At 40.8% G+C, this 16067-nt stretch overlaps 1 protein-coding gene across 1 annotated transcript in view; it reads right to left on the bottom strand.

Annotated features, from left to right (window-relative positions):
* XPC (XPC complex subunit, DNA damage recognition and repair factor) overlaps positions 1-16067 on the bottom strand; it is an 85032-nt gene that overhangs the window by 51256 nt on the left and 17709 nt on the right. Inside the window, exons 4-7 of the mRNA XM_007950602.1 lie at positions 12788-12911; positions 10766-10850; positions 8574-8731; positions 7967-8087 (exon numbers count right to left, since the gene is read on the bottom strand). Of these exons, the coding sequence (XP_007948793.1) occupies positions 7967-8087; positions 8574-8731; positions 10766-10850; positions 12788-12911 (488 nt within the window). The remainder of the gene's footprint in view (positions 1-7966; positions 8088-8573; positions 8732-10765; positions 10851-12787; positions 12912-16067) is intronic.

Raw genomic sequence — 16067 nt, 5'->3', positions numbered from 1 at the left:
GCAGTGGATTACTTAATATGGCCTTTCTAGGCACAGTCCTCCATTTTGTGATTTATTAAAAATTTTAGCCTTTATGCCTAGTTATGGTCCCGTTTTGGAGTGAGTTGTCTGTTATGTTAATAAGGCAAGATTAGGGTGAGATAGATCTTGAGTCACCGACTTACTAGAGGGTGTGACTCAAGTCACCACTCTTAGTTTCCCTGAGGGTATGGTCTGCATGCAATATATAGGAATGTTCTGGCAAAGTTCAATCTCTTGCTCTGGACCCTGCATCTGGTTCATTATCATCTAACCATGGCTCTTGGGTCTTGAGACAGCAACCAGTTGTATGACCTGCTGATTAAGGTCAGACCTTGCAACTAGGTGATTGAGAAGAATCCTCTATTACTGATGTCTTACCCATGGATTTGGCCTTGCCAGCCTCCACAACCACATGAGCCATTTCCTTTGGAGTTCATGAGTTCTATGAGATATCACAATGAAATATGCAACTCTAAAACAGGAGGGAGAGTACTGAGGGGAAGAGGAATTGTTGATGTTAGAGATGACGGAATGGTATAGCAGTTGGAAAAGTTGGACATTTGGGACATATTTAACCTCCACCTCATCAGAATTAGCCTTGTCCAAATCCATCTAAAAGAAATTATTCAAGCAGGTCTTAAAAGCTTGACAGCAGCCATCTTAGACACAATGATGGGTCCCGACTCTCCAGGAGCCAAACAGTAAGAAGGTAACCAAAAGTGCAGAGAAGAAATAAGTGTACAAGAGCCACAATTTCATCCACCCAGAGACCAGATGAACTCGATGGTATCCTATTACCACCGACCATTCTGACTGTGGCCACAGTAGCTGCTTGCATACTATAGGAGAAAAGCACGGACAACTCAAATTCTTACTGGTTTTAAAAAAAGGCCCGATAAACTGAACAGTAGAGAACAGAGGACTCCCTGAGACTATCATCCTGAGACACTCTTTAAACCCAAAACTGATCGTATCACCTGAGATCATGCTTTAGCCAAATAGCCGAATGGCACAGAAAATAAAGTATATTACTCATAAGATTGGTGCTCTACTTTAAAACTATCAGTTGTTGTTGTTGTTGTTATGTGCCGTCGAGTCGGCCCCGACTCATAGCGACCCCTCCTTGGGTTTCCGAGGCAGTATCACAAAGGAAGTAGGATTGCCCAACCTTCCTTCCGAGGAGTGGTTGGTGGGTTTGAACTGCCAGCCTTCTGGTTAGCAGTCAAGTGCTTTAGCCACTATGCTACCAGAGTATGAAACCAAAATGTTAACAGTTTTACAAAATCAAAGATGAAAAATTAAAGGAGCAGGGAAACTAGAGTGATGGAAAAGGAACAAACAGAACAAAAAGGAAACAATCTTGACACATTGTGATAAATACAATTAATGTCACTGTACAATTTCTGTGGAAATTGTCAAATTTAAGAAATCAAACCTGCTGTGTAAACTTTCAACAAAATTAAGTATTATTTTTTACAAATAGAATAGAAAATCTGAACAGACTGCTAACAAATAGAGATTGCATCAATAATAAAAAATCCCAACAAAATCCAAAATAAAACATTTAAAGAAAAATTAACACCAATCAGTCTGTCTCAAACTCTTCCAAAAAATAAAATAGGAAAAAACAATTCCTAACTTATTCTGTAAGACCAGCATTATCCTGATACCAAGGCCAGACAGAGACATTACAAGAAAAGAAAACCACAGATGTATCGTGCTTATAAGTTGCTGCTGCTGTTATATGCCATCAAGTTGGACCTGACTCATAGCAAACCCTCATTGGTTTTCCGAGGCAGTATCACTATGGAAGTAGATTGCTCAACCTTCCTTCCGAGGAGCAGTTGGTGGGTTTGAACTGCCAGCCTTCTGGTTAGCAGTCAAGTGCCTTAGGCACTATGCTACCAGAACTCCTTCAACAAAATACTAGCAAACAAAATCCAACAGCTTATTAAAAGGGATTATACACCATGACTGCTGTCACTGTTAGATGCCACTGCCCTGTCTCCGACTCATAGTGACCTTATGAAACACTGCCTGGTCCTGTGCCATCCTCATGATCCTTGCTATACCTGAGCCCATCCTTGCAGCCACTGTGTCAATCCATCTTGTTGGGGGCCTTCCCTTTTTTCATTGATCCTCCACTTTATCAAGCATGATATCCTTCTCTAGGGAATGGTTCCTTCTGACATGATCAAAGTAGGTGAGACGAAGTTTGGCCATTCTCACCTCCAAGGAGCATTCTGGCTACACTTCTAGGATAGATTTGTTAGTTCTTTTAGCACTCCATGGTACTCTCAGCATTCTTCACCAACACCACAACTCAAAAGCATCTACTCTTCTTCAGTTTTCCCTATTCATTGTCCAGTTCTTACATGCATAAGAGGTGACTGAAAATACCATAGCTTGGGTTAGGCACACCTTAGTCTTCAAGGAGACATCTTTTTTGCTCTCCAGCACTCGAAAGAGGTCTTCTGCAGCAGATTTGCCCAATGCAATCAATACATTATCTGATGTCTTGACTGCTGCTTCCATTGGTGTTGACTAACAGAATCAAGTAGTATGAAGTCCTTGACAACTTCAATCTTTTCTCTGTTTATTGTGATGCTGCTTATTGGTACAGTTGTGAGGATTTTGTTTTCTTCAGATTGAGGTGTAATCCATACTGCAGACTGTAGTCTTCAATCTTCATCAGTAAGTACTTCAAGTCATCCTCATTTTCAGCAAGCAAAGTTGTGTCATCTGCGTATTGCAGGTTGTTAAGGAGTCTTCCTCCAATCCTGATGTCATGTTCCTCATCATATAATCCAGCTTCTCAGATTATTTGCTCAGTATACAAATTGAGTAAGTATGGTGAAAGGATACAACCCTGATTCCTTTCTTGATTTTAAACCACGCAGCATACTGTTGCTCTGTTTGAATGACAGCCTTCTGATCTATGTACTGGTTCCTCATGAGTACAATTAAGTGTTCTGGAATTCTTAATGTTATCCATAATTTGTTATGATCCACACAATTGAATGCTTTTGCATAGTCAATAAAATATAAGCAAACATCTTTCTGATATTCTTTGCATGACTAGGAGGGCATTTATCCTAGGAATGCAAGGATGGTTCAACATAAGAATATCCATCAATGCAACACACCACATTAACAGAATGAAGGGAAAAAAAACCCACATGATCTCGATTGACACAGAACATGTATTTGACAAAATGCAGCACTCTTTCATGATAAAAGAACTCAGAAAACTAGGAATAGAAGGAAAATACTTCAAGATGATAAAACATATTTATGAAAACCCTTCAATAAACAGTATTCAATAGTGAAAGATTGAAAAGTTTTCCCTCTTAGATCAGGAACAAGATGAAATATGTGCTCTCACCATTGTTATTCAGCATTGCTCTGAAAATTCTAGCTACAGCAATTAGGCAAGATAAAGAAATAAATGGCATCCAAATTGGAATGAAATAAAATTGCCTCTATTTGCAAATGACCTGACCCTACATGAAGAAAATCTTAAGATTCTACTAAAAAACCTACTAAAGCTAATACATTTAGCAAAGCTGAAGAATACAAGATCAACACACACACAAAAGAAAACTGTGTTTCTAAATACCAGAAATGAACAACATGAAAAAGAAATTAAGAAAAAAAACATTTACAATAACATCCAAAAGAATTCTTAGGAATACGTTGAACTAAGGAGGTAAAGACATACATGTACACTGAAAGTATGATACATTTCTGAAAGAAATTAAAGACTTAAATAAAACACCTTATGTTCATGGATTGGCAGACTTAGTACTGTCAAGCTAAAAATACTACCCAAAGCAATCTACAGATTCAATGTAATCCCTATCAAAATTCTAACAGCATTTTTTGAAGAAACTGAAAAGTGGATCTTCACATTCATTATGGAATTACAAAAGGCTGCGAATAGCCTAAGCAATACTGACAAAGAACAAAGTTGGAAGCCTCACACTTCCCAATTGCAAAACTTAGGAACTACAAACTTTTAGTAATTAAAACAGTGTGGTACTAGTCTAAGGATAAATAGAGATCGAAGGGCATTGAGAGTCCAGAAATAAACCCATACATCTGTCTAACTGATTTCAACAGGATGTCCAGGTGATACAATGGGCAAAGAATAGTCTCTTCAATACATGGTGCTAGGATAACTGGATAGCCATTGAACACCTAACTTACATCATACATAAAAATTAACTCAAATGGATCAACAATCTAAATACAAGGGCTGAAACCATTCAACCTTTAGAAGAAAACACAGGAGCAAATCTTAATGATCTTAGATTTGGCAATAGGTTCTTAGATATAATAACACAAGGAAGAAAAAAAATATAGGTATTTTGTACTTTGTCCATATTAAAAACTTTTGTGCATCAGATATTATCAAGAAAGTAGAAAGACAACCTACAGAACAGGAACAATAAGGGTGTAGTATCCAGAATACGTTAATAACTCTCACAACTCAACAACAAAAAAACGAACAACTCAATTAAAGAATGGGCAAAGGACTTCAATAGACATCTCTCCAAAGATATACAAATAGCAAACAAAGACATGAGATGCTCAACATCATTAGTTTTAGGGACAAGCAAATCAAAACCATAATGAGGTCATACTTTATACCCACCAGGATGGGTACAATAAAAAAAAAAAAGGAAAATAAGCATTACCAAGATATGGAGAAATATGAACCCCAGTGCACTGCTGGTAAGAATGTAAGATGATGCAACCACTGTGGAGAACAATTTGGCAGTTCCTTGAAAAGTTAAACACAGAATTACTACATGACCCAGCAATTCCCCTCCTAGGTCCATACCCAAAAGAAATATAACAAGTACTCAAACAAATACATGTATACGAATTTTCACTGAAGTACTATTTATAATAGCCAATTTGTGGAAACTATCTGCATGTCCATCAACAGATGAATGGACAAACAAATTGTGTTTATCCATATATATATATATATATATATATATATATATATATATATACATACATAAAATGGAGCTCTGATAGCATAATGCCTAAGGCATTTGACTGCAAACCCACCAGACACTCCTTGGAAGGAAGGCTGAGCAATCTGCTTCTGTAGAGATGCTGCCTCAGAATCCCCAGGAGGGGCTGTTATGAGTCAGATCCGATTAGAAGGCAGTGCATATACATAAAATAGAACATTATTCAGCCTGAAAAAGGAATGAAGTACTGATACAGGTTACAATGTAGATAGATGAATCTTAAAAATATGCTAAGTGAAAGAAGTCAGACACAGAAGCTGATGTATTATATGATTCTATTTATAGGAAATAGCTAAAACAGGTAAACCCAGAGACAGAAAGAAGACTGGTGGTTGCCATGAGCTGGGGAGGAGGAGGAATGAAGAATAATTGCTTAATGGTACAGGATTTTCTTTTGGGGAGATGAAAATGTTCTGGAACTACAGGTAGTGGTTGTACAACTTTGTGCACATACTAAATGTGACTGAGTTGTTTACTCTAAATGAGAACTGTATGATCCCAATTTTGCTTAAACAAATACACTAATGTATGTGTGCACATACACACTGGAAAAAAATCTAGAAGGATACTACTAAAATATTAACAATGGTTTTCTCTGAGTGCCAGTAAAGGCATGCCAGATTATCTTAGACTTTTTAAAGCCAAAATAGAAGACGACAACTACAGAGAGCCTCTGAAGATATGGAAAGTCTAGTCTCTTCCTCCAAACAACTAGGGAGTCAAGGATGCATGCAAACAAGTACAGGGATTAACAGGATCCTTCTAGGGATATAACCACATCTTGCTTTATTCAGAGCCTTACCTAAGGTATATTAAAGCATGTGATAAAACCTGTCTATACATAAAAGTACTCCACCACAATTCTTTTCTATCCTTCCTGAATATAAGATGCCCTTTTCTTACTGCAAAGCTCCCTGCTAGCATCCTCACCCAAATTTAAAGGTATGGAAACATATTCTGAACGATTGCAGGGAACAGCTGTCAAGATTACGAGTTTGCATCCACTTTGAAAAAACATTTCCTTGGTACTTCTAAACACCATTTTAATTTGATGGAGACATTTCCAGGGCATTTGACCAAAAATTAAATGCTTCCATACATCAGATCACCAAATAGAAAGAAAAAGTACTGACTTTCAACTCACAGACTCTGATTACAATCCTGATTATACTGCTTACAAACTGGATGAATGACCTTGTGTTGTTGTTCTTAGGTGCTGCTGAGTCGGCTCCAATTTGTGGCAAACCTATGTACAACAGAAAGAACACCACCCAATCATGTGCCATCCTCACAATCCTTGCTATATGTTTGAGGCCACTGTTGCAGCTACCATGTCAATCCATCTTGTTGGTATCTTCTCCTTTTCCACTGACCTTCAACTCTACCGAGCAAGATATCCTCCTCCAGGTAATCCTCCCTTCTGATAACATGACCAAAGCAGGTAAGACGAACTCTAGCTATTCTCACTTCTAAGGAGCATTCCTCGGAAGGAAGGTTGGGCAATCCTACTTCCGTAGTGATACTGCCTCCGAAACCCAAGGAGGGGTCGCTATGAGTCGGGGCCGACTTGACGGCACATAACAACAACAACAACAAGGAGCATTCCAGCTGCACTTTTTCCAGGACAGATTTGTTCTTTCTTCTGGCAGTCTGTGGTATTTTTGGTATTCTTGGCCAATACCATAATTCAAAGGCATTAGCTCTTCTTTATTCTTCCTTATTCATGTCCAGCTCTCACATGCATATGAGGTGACTGAAAATACCATGGCTTGGGTTAGGCACACCTTACTCTTCAAACTGCTATCTTTGCTCTTAACACTTTAAAAAGACCTTTTGTACCACACTGACCCAGGGCAATATGAAGTCTGATTTCTTGACTATTGATTCCATAGGTGTTGATTATGCATCCAAGTAAAATGAAATCCCTGACAACTTCAACCTTTTCTCCATTTATCATGATGTTGCTTACTGATCCAGCTGTGAGGATTTTTATGTTGAGGTGTACTGATTTTCATCAGTAAATCCTTCAAGTCATCTTCACTTTCAGCAAGCAAGGCTGTGTTACTTGCATATCACAGGTTGTTAATGAGTCTTCCTCCAAGCCTGATGCTGCATTCTTCTCCATACAGTCCAGCTTCTTGGACTATTTGCTCAGCATACACATTGAGTAAGTATAGTGAAAGGATACAACTCTCATGCACATCCTTCCTGATTTTAAACCATGCAGTATTCCCTTGTTCTGTTCAAACAACAGCCTCTTGGTCTATGTAAAGATTACTCACGAGCACTGTTAAGTGTTCCAAAATTCCAATTCTTTGCAACGTTATCCATAATTTGTTATGATCCACAGTTGGATGTCTTTGTACTGTCAATAAAACACAGGTAAACATCTTTGTGCTATTCTTTGCTTTCAGACAAGATCCATCTGACATCAGCAAATGATATCCCTCATTCCACGTCCTCTTCTGATCCCAGCTTGAATTTCTGGAAGTTCTCTATCAATATACTGCTGCAACCGTTTTTTAATTCTCTTCAGCAAAATTTTACTTGCATGTGATACTAGTGATACTGTTCAATAAATGCTGCATTCTGTTGGATCACCTTTGTTTGGAATGGGCACAAATACTGATCTCTTCTAGTCAGTAGGTTAGGTAGCTATTTCCAAATTTCTTTATAAATAGCAATGAAACATGTCTGATATATTACTGGAAAACCTTATGAATAGCCATGAATGACCTCAGGGAAGTTATTTTAGCCTCTCTGAGCCTCAGTACCTATTAAAATTGTTATGAGGCCTTAACAGGAAATATATGTAAAACACCTGGACATGCAATGACTGGCATTATTGTTAGTTAACAGTACTAATAAAAACAGTGCTGCCAGCAAGCATCACTTACATGAACCAATTCTTCATCATCTCGTGCTGAGTAAATAGCAAATCTCCTTTCCAATGTAGTCTGTAGACTATCTTGCTCATTGGCTGAAAGGTTTGCATTAATTGTAAATGTTCCAATAAACCTGGATAGAAACAAGATGTCCCCTTGTGTCAGAAGTCAGGGCACAGGGGAATTCCTACTCGTTTATAGCCAAGCAAATCAAAAGGGGGAATGAACTGTGAGACTCACCTATGTTTTACTCTTCCCACCCTGTCTAGCCAATTTTTACTTAACAGTGAAGACCAACTCAGACCTCACCACCTTGGGAAGTCTTCCCAGACCACCCAGCTGAGAAAAAGTGCCCTTCCCCATGTGCTGTAGTTCCCAGAGCCCACCTTTTGGAGCACACATCCCACTAATCTGTAATTTCCTGGTGTGTATCAGGGAGCTCTGCCAGGGCAGGGATAATGCCTGATACTCCTCTCTCTTCAGTGCTGTGCACAATGCCTAATGTTGTACACAGCATCTAACACCACCTCAATGGATGTGTATGGAGTGAATCAACCTTATTCTCTGAGAAAAACACAAATCTTATACCAGGGCTCTGCGGCCAGGGTGAGGGCCCTACCATTTCACCAGGTTGGAGAGATAGCGGACGTTCACATCTCTCAGTGGCACTTTGGTAAAGTGGGTTGGGATGATGGAGAGGCCAATGGCACGCATATCTGGCTGGTTGCAGATGCGATTTCGATAGATGCCATTTGCTAGCAGGCACAAAAGGTGAACCTGGGAAAAAACAGGAAAGGGAAAAAAGGGGAAGATATGGAAGGAAGGCTCAAACTAGCAGAGATTCTACTGCCAAATGGTAAGACATTTGGTGGGCAGAAAATAGTTGTAGTCATTTCCACACACAAGAAAAATAGTAACATTCTCCACTTCACAAGACTTCGTCTTTCACCCTCCTCCTCTCTTCTCATTCCCTTTAAATAAAAATAATCAATCAATCTATAAGCTTTAAAGAAGCTGCTGCTTCTTTTCCTAAGAGGCCTTGCCTGTAAGGGATACATGCTGAAGGACTTATGGAATGCTACAGTGTCTGGGATTTGCTCAGAGAAGATCAGGAGCAAAGGGGAGTGGTGGTATACACGAGTGAGCCTGTGCGAGAGCTGACAGTGGTCACAGCTGAGAGATGGGACTAGGGAGCTCACTGTACTGCTCTACTTGTGTGTGTGAATCAACCTTCTCTGCTGCTGACCCCACACCTCTGCCCCTCCTCTGATCTCTAGTCCCACTCTTCATCGACTGACTGAAATGCTTACATGGCTGTCTTTCCCTTCTCTCAAATACAGCTTCTCATCATTTTCCCTTCAAAATCCATCTCCCTTCTTCCCTACTTGCTGTTATTGTTAAGTGCCATCAAGTTGATTCTGACTCACAGCAACCCTATGTATGTATGACAGGGCTTACTTATAGCTTCCCCATTATCATCAATAGCACTGCCCTTCTCTCTTCACCTAAGCTCCAAATCCTGGAGTCATCACAATTCTTCCCTTTCTTTCACCTCCAACACCCATTAAGAGGTGAAAGGAGTAATCTCATGTAATCCTCTAGGGGCCTTGAGAACTTTCCAGTCCCATAATTGTCCGTGCTGTATGCTTATCATTTCACTTCTATATGCTCATTCCCTTGATAAAAAAAATTGTAAGTATGTATGTGTATAATATATGTGTGTGTGTGTATACACACACACACACAGAGTTGTTATGTGCTGTCAAGTCGGGCCCAACTCCTTCTGTCCTTCCGAGGAGTGGAGGAGTGACTGGTGGGCTTGAACCACCAGCCTTCTGGTTAGCAGTCAAGTGCCTTAGGCCCTCCATATATATATATATACACACGTGTGTGTGTGTGTATATATATATATACACACACACATATATATACATACACACACACACATATATATAATACACACACACACAGAGTCTATAACCTTCAAAGAAGCTTCTTTCATTCTTTCAGATGTCACGGCAGCTGCAGACACCATGTTTCTTGCTGTCACCTGCACACTCCCATCCCATCCCTGTCCTGTCTAGCTCCCATTGTCAATCAGAGGAGCATCAAAGACGTTCCTTCCCACACATATGTCCTCCACATATCACAGGCTGGTCATCCCACGGTCTCCTCCACAACTTGGCTAGAGCAGTTCTCCCAGCTTTCTTTCCTCTCCCATCTCCCCAAGCTGTCCCTTCTCACCCAGCTCTAATCTTTTAAGTAGAGCCTTCTTCAGCTACTCAGAATCACACTCATATCTTTCACTGTTCTAAGCATACAGTCTCAAGTTTCTACGTTTTGAGGTCTTTCTTGCTTCACCAGTGAGATCATAAACTCCTACCCAGGAGGAAGTAAACTTTATGCATGTCTCTATACCCCAATGCCTAACACCTTGCCAGGTCAATAACACATGTTTAATAACTACCACTTGAAGCCACTGTGACTTTCGCCGAGATCAGTATTAATGTTATGAAATAGTTAAAAGAGAAAATGGAAGAAGAGTACATATTATTAAGCCCTACTACACGCTATGCGATTTACATGCAGTATTTTGCTTAATCCTCACAGCCACTCTACAAGGTAGACACTACTAAAACTCTCACTTCATGAAGGAGCAAAGTAAGGCTCAGAGAAAATAAGAGACTTGCCCAAAGTTACAAAGTAAGTAGCAGAGCCAGAAATAAAATCTAGGTTTGACTGACTGTAGCCCTGCCTCCATATAACCCTGCCTCATCAAAGAGGAGGAAAATGTCCTATCCTTGCCCTTACCTTGTGTGTGTCCTCATGAACTTCTTTATTGAAGCGTTTCACCATCCTCCGAAGACACGTCTCAAATTCCATTTTTACCCTTTCACTGCAATGCATATTAAAAAATCAAAAGTGGGGACTTGGAATCAAACCCCATTCCACCAGTCAATTCCTCTTACTCGTAATGACACATAGATCACTCTCCTTGCTTTCCTGCAGTAGGCTGTGCCACTCAAGCAAATCTGCAAGCTAACCATTTTCTGCATACAATTTAGTCCTCACCTCCAAACTGTAGCTCACACATTGTCTACCCAGACTGCCCTCTTCTCAAATGAAGCCTCAAAACATGCCTCAGAACTTCTTTCCTCTAAGACATCTTCTCTGACTGTCTAACCTAATTTCTTCTTTAGTATTTACTGTTTATGTTAAATTAATATACACTCATTTGTATGATGTTCTTCTGGTATAAAATTTTTCATGTTGGTATCCTATGCATCCTCAAGAAAACTATAGAGTTTATTCAGCGAATTCCCCTCTCTGTGCCTAATAATGAGCTCACCACACAGTGGAATTCACTAAACAATTAAATAACAAGTATTGGGCTCCATATTCCCAAGCTCGAAGAGGGTCCTGTGGTACTAGGGGTCCTAGGATGGAAATGAGGGCTCCCTACCATGGCAGGGCACTGCCTCAAGTTCTGCAGTGTGATGGGTGCAAAGAGCATGAGTGTTGACATCTTTGTGCCTCTCCTTCCTGGCTGAGTGACTCCTGGAAAGTTGCTTAACCTCTCTGAGCCTCTGGCTCCTCACCATAGTACTAATCTAAGAATTAAGTAAGATAATAAACAACCTACAGAGCCTTTGGTACATAGCAGGGGTCAATGCATAAGAATTCCCTCTTCCTGGGGGGTCCAGGTGTGGTCTGATAGAGCCTGGTAGAACCACTGAGACTATGGTCCCTAGCTGCCCTTCAGGTCTGCAACTGAACCCACACCCGTGGCTTCCAGCCAAACAAAAGACAAGCACATGCGTTGAACATTTACCTGAGGAACACACTCCTTGGAGAGAATAATAATGGGAGAAAGAAGGGCTGTTTATTCACAGGGAGACAGCTCAGGGGGCAGGAGTGCATGGAGGGATGGACACAGGGAAGAGGTAACTATCGGGAGGAAGTGGGAGGGGAACTATTGCATTGGGATAAATTGTAGTCAATGTCATGAGACCAAGTATATGTGAACTGCTGTATGGAAAGTGAATTTGTCTGTAAACTTTCACCCAAATCACAATCAATCAATCAATCAATCAACAGAATTCCCTCTTCCTATCTCCTGCCCAGAAGCTTGGTAGCTTAGTGCCTACGGCACTTGACTGCTAACAGAAGGCTGGTGGTTCAAACCCACCAGCCACTCCTTGGAAGGAAGATGGGGCAATCTACTTTCGTAGTGACACTGCCTCAGAAACTCAAGGAGGGGTCACTATGAGTCGGGTCTGACTCAACGGCACATAACAACAACAACATCTCCTGCCCTACCCAGGATAGGAGGTTTCTCATTCAAGTCCAAAGTTGAACTCAGGAATCCCAGAACCAAGATTCCTGACCACTCTCACACTCAGCCTTGGTCTCCTGTGACCTTCTCAAAAGTTTTCATTAAATAGGTGTTGCTGTCTATTTTGTGTGACAGCTAAAATAACTAAGAAGTCTATCCTGGAAGAAGTGCAGCTGGAATGCTCCTTGGAAACGAGAATGACCAGACTTCATTTCACCTACTTTGGTCATGTTATCAGAAGGGACTGTTCTCTGGAGAAGATGTCATGCTTGCTAAAGTGGAGAGTCAGCAAAAGAGGGGAAGGCCCTCAAGAAGTTGAACTGACATGGTGGCTGCAGTGATGTGCTTAGGTATAGTAGGGATTGTGAGGTTGGCACAGGACTGGGCAGTGTTTTGTTTGGTTGTACATATGGTCACTAAGAGTCGGAGATGACTTGATGACATCTAACGACAACAAAAAATATGACAGGAACATGGAAGCAAGTGCCTAATCTTACCTCCTTTCTCTTATTTTAGCCTGCTCCGGAGTTTCAATCTCTATCTCAACGGGATTCACGGGCAGAACAGATTTAGAGAAGGTTGCATTTTCTCCCATGTCACCTGTCACAGCTTCACTAAGTTCTATCAAAAATAATTTAAAAAAATTAATAATTATAGTAATAGCTACTACACTGAACAAAATAGAGGTTTTTATGGAAAGGAGGAGTCAAGGAATGGATGCCAGGTCCAGGGGTCCAGGGACGACTACTACCAGACACTGTAGCATTTTGCATACCTACAAAGTCTCAATTGGCAGGCTAAGTATTCCACATATATTTGTCTCATTTGACCCACAAAACAACTGCTGTTGTTGTTGTTAGGTGCCGTCAAGTCGTCTCCGACTCACAGTGACCCCATGAACAACAGAATGAAACACCGCCTGATCCCGCACCAGCTCCATGATCCTTGCTATACTTGAGCCCATCAACGCAGACACCATATCAATCCATCTCGTTGAAGGCCTCCCCCTCTTTCGTCGACCCTCCACCTTACCAAGTATGACATCCTTCTCCAGGGAATGGTCCCTTCTGACAAAATGACCAAAATAGGCAAGACGAAGCCTGGTCATTCTTGCTTCTAAGGAAAATTTCAGGTGTACTTCCTCAAGGACAGATCTGTCAGTTCTTTTAGCAGTCCACGGTACTTTCAGCATTCTTCGCCAGCATCACAACTCAAAAGCATCAACTCTTCTTCAGTCTTCCTTATTTGTTGTCCAGCTCTCACATGCATACGAGGTGAATGGAAATATCATGGTTTATGTCAGGTGCACCTTAGTCCTCAAGGAAACATCCTTGCTCCTCAGCACTTGAAACAGTTCCTTTGCAGCTGACCTTCCCAATGCTACACATCGTCTAATGTCCTGACTGCTGCTTCCATTGGCACCGATTGTAGAAATAAACAATGTGAATTCTTTGACAACCTCAATCTTTTCTCCATTTATCGTGATGATGTTTATTGGTCCAGTTGTGACGATTTTTGTTTTCTTTATACTGAGACATAATCCATACTGCAGACTGTATTCTTCAATCTTCATCAGTAACTGCCTCAAGTCATCCTCACTTTCAGCAAGATAAGTGGTACTGTCTGCATATCTCAAGTTGTTAATGATTCTTCCTCCAATCTTGATGCCATGCTTTTCTTCATATAGTCCAGCTTCTCAGATTATTTGCTCAGCATATAGATTGAATAAGTATGGGGAAATGATACAACCCGGACGCGCTCCCTTCTTGATTTTAAACCATGTAGTGTCCCCTTGTTCCATTCGAACAACAGCCTCCTGGTCAAGGTACAGGTTCCTCATGAGTACAATCAAGTGTTTGGAAATTCCCATTCTTCTCAATGTTATCCATAATTTGTCATGATCGACACAATCAAATGCCTTTGACTAGTCAATAAAACACAAGTAAACATCTTTCTGGTATTCTTTGCCTTGAGCCAAGATCCATCTGACAGCAGCTATGTCCCGGTTCTCAGGCCTTTTCCTCCCCTCTCCCCCGTTCTGCTGCCTTGGGGCATGACCTGGTTTCCCTCTCCTCACCTGGATCCCTGCCACTCACTCCTCATCTGTCCTGGTCCCTGGGCCTTTTCCTCTCCTCTCTTCCATCTGTGGCTGAATCCTCATCTGTCCTGGTCTCTGGGCCTTTTCCTCTCCTTTCTCCCACTCTCCTGCCCTGCCACTTTGGGGCATGGCCTGGGTTCCCTTTCCTCACCTGGATCCCTGCAGCTAACTCCTCACATGCCAACTGTAGTGTAGTGAATTACTTAATATGGAGTCAGAGTCCTCCATTTGTTACATGTTGTAAATCCTAGCCTTTATGGCTAGGATTGGGAGCTCTGGTAGTGTAGTGCCTAAGCACTTGACTGCTAACCAGAAGGCTGACAGTTCAAACCCAGCAGCCACTCCTCACAAGGAAGGTTGGGTAATCTACTTCTGTAGTGATACCACCTCTGAAACTTAAGGAGGGGTTGCACATAACAACACCACCACCACCATGGCTAGGATCATGGTCCCATTTTGGAGTGAGACAGGATCAGGGTGGGAAGCATCTTGAGTCACTATCTTACTAGAGGGTGTGACTCAAGTGACCACGCTTAGTTTCCCTGAAGATATGATCTTCATCCAATATATATGAAGGTCCTGGAAAAGTTCTCTCTCTTGTTCTGGATACTGCATCCAGCTTGTTATCTTCTAATGTCTCGTTCTTGAAACTTGAGCCAGCAGCTTATTATTTGACCTATCATGTGACCTATCTCTACAACCACGAGTGAGGAGAATCCTCAGACTGATGCCTGACCCACAGGTTTCAGACTTTCCAGCTTCCATAACCATACGAGTCATTACCTTTACGGTTTGTGAGTTGTATGAGGCATTGCGGTAAATTACGGAACCCTAAGATGAGCCAGAGAATACTGGGGTGGGGGGGAATTAGAGATGGAGTAGTACACCAGTTTGGAAAAGCTGGACCTTTGGGACACCTTTGAACTCTGCCTCATAGGGTCCAGCCTTGCACTGATTCTTCTAAAAGAAATTTATTCATCAACCAAGAAAAATACTCTTTAGATGAGGAATCTAAGGCATACAGATACGGAGTTAAATTAGATTCAAACCCTTGTTATCAAGGAGATGACACTCGTGTCTATTTTAGGAAACAATTACTCTTTTTCCTAAAAAATACAAAAGCAAAATGAAAAAGAATCTCCTATTCTCTGTATTACTATAATAACATTTATTATCACAATTTCCTTTGCATAGACTCAGGATTTAGGTTTCTATTTCACCCTAACTTGTAAGCTTGCAAATGATAAAGAATGAATCTTTTTCATTTTATCACCCCTGCTGCCCAAAAATACCAGTTGAAATGAAATGAATTTGCTGAACTGGGTCTAACTGTGAACTTCATTAGCAAGGGTAATCCTAAAGAAGTTGTGAGCCTAGAAGCAATGGATGTCACATTGGCAACAAACACACTTAATGCCAGTATCTTGGTTTCTATATGTAATGCCCTACTAAAATGAACCATGGCTTCTTGGAGAAAACAGGCTGATTATTTCAGTTCTGGAGAAGGAAAGTATAAGGTAAACCTGGAACATCTTGCTATGCTAGGAAACAAAAATGTTCTCAAAAACTAATGAGGATGTGTCAAAGGGCATGGTAGTTCGCTTAAATGGGCCCCCACTAGCTAAGTGCACATTCTGAAGTATAATAACTGATATAACATATTTGAATTAAAAAAAAAA

The sequence above is a fragment of the Orycteropus afer genome, unplaced genomic scaffold (assembly GCF_000298275.1).
Source record: "Orycteropus afer afer isolate SDZICR_OR568_19922 unplaced genomic scaffold, OryAfe1.0 scaffold00282, whole genome shotgun sequence".
In the NCBI taxonomy this organism is placed as follows: Eukaryota; Metazoa; Chordata; class Mammalia; order Tubulidentata; family Orycteropodidae; genus Orycteropus; species Orycteropus afer.
Note: the sequence above shows the minus strand (reverse complement) of the source record. Positions and strands in the feature narration are given on the sequence as shown.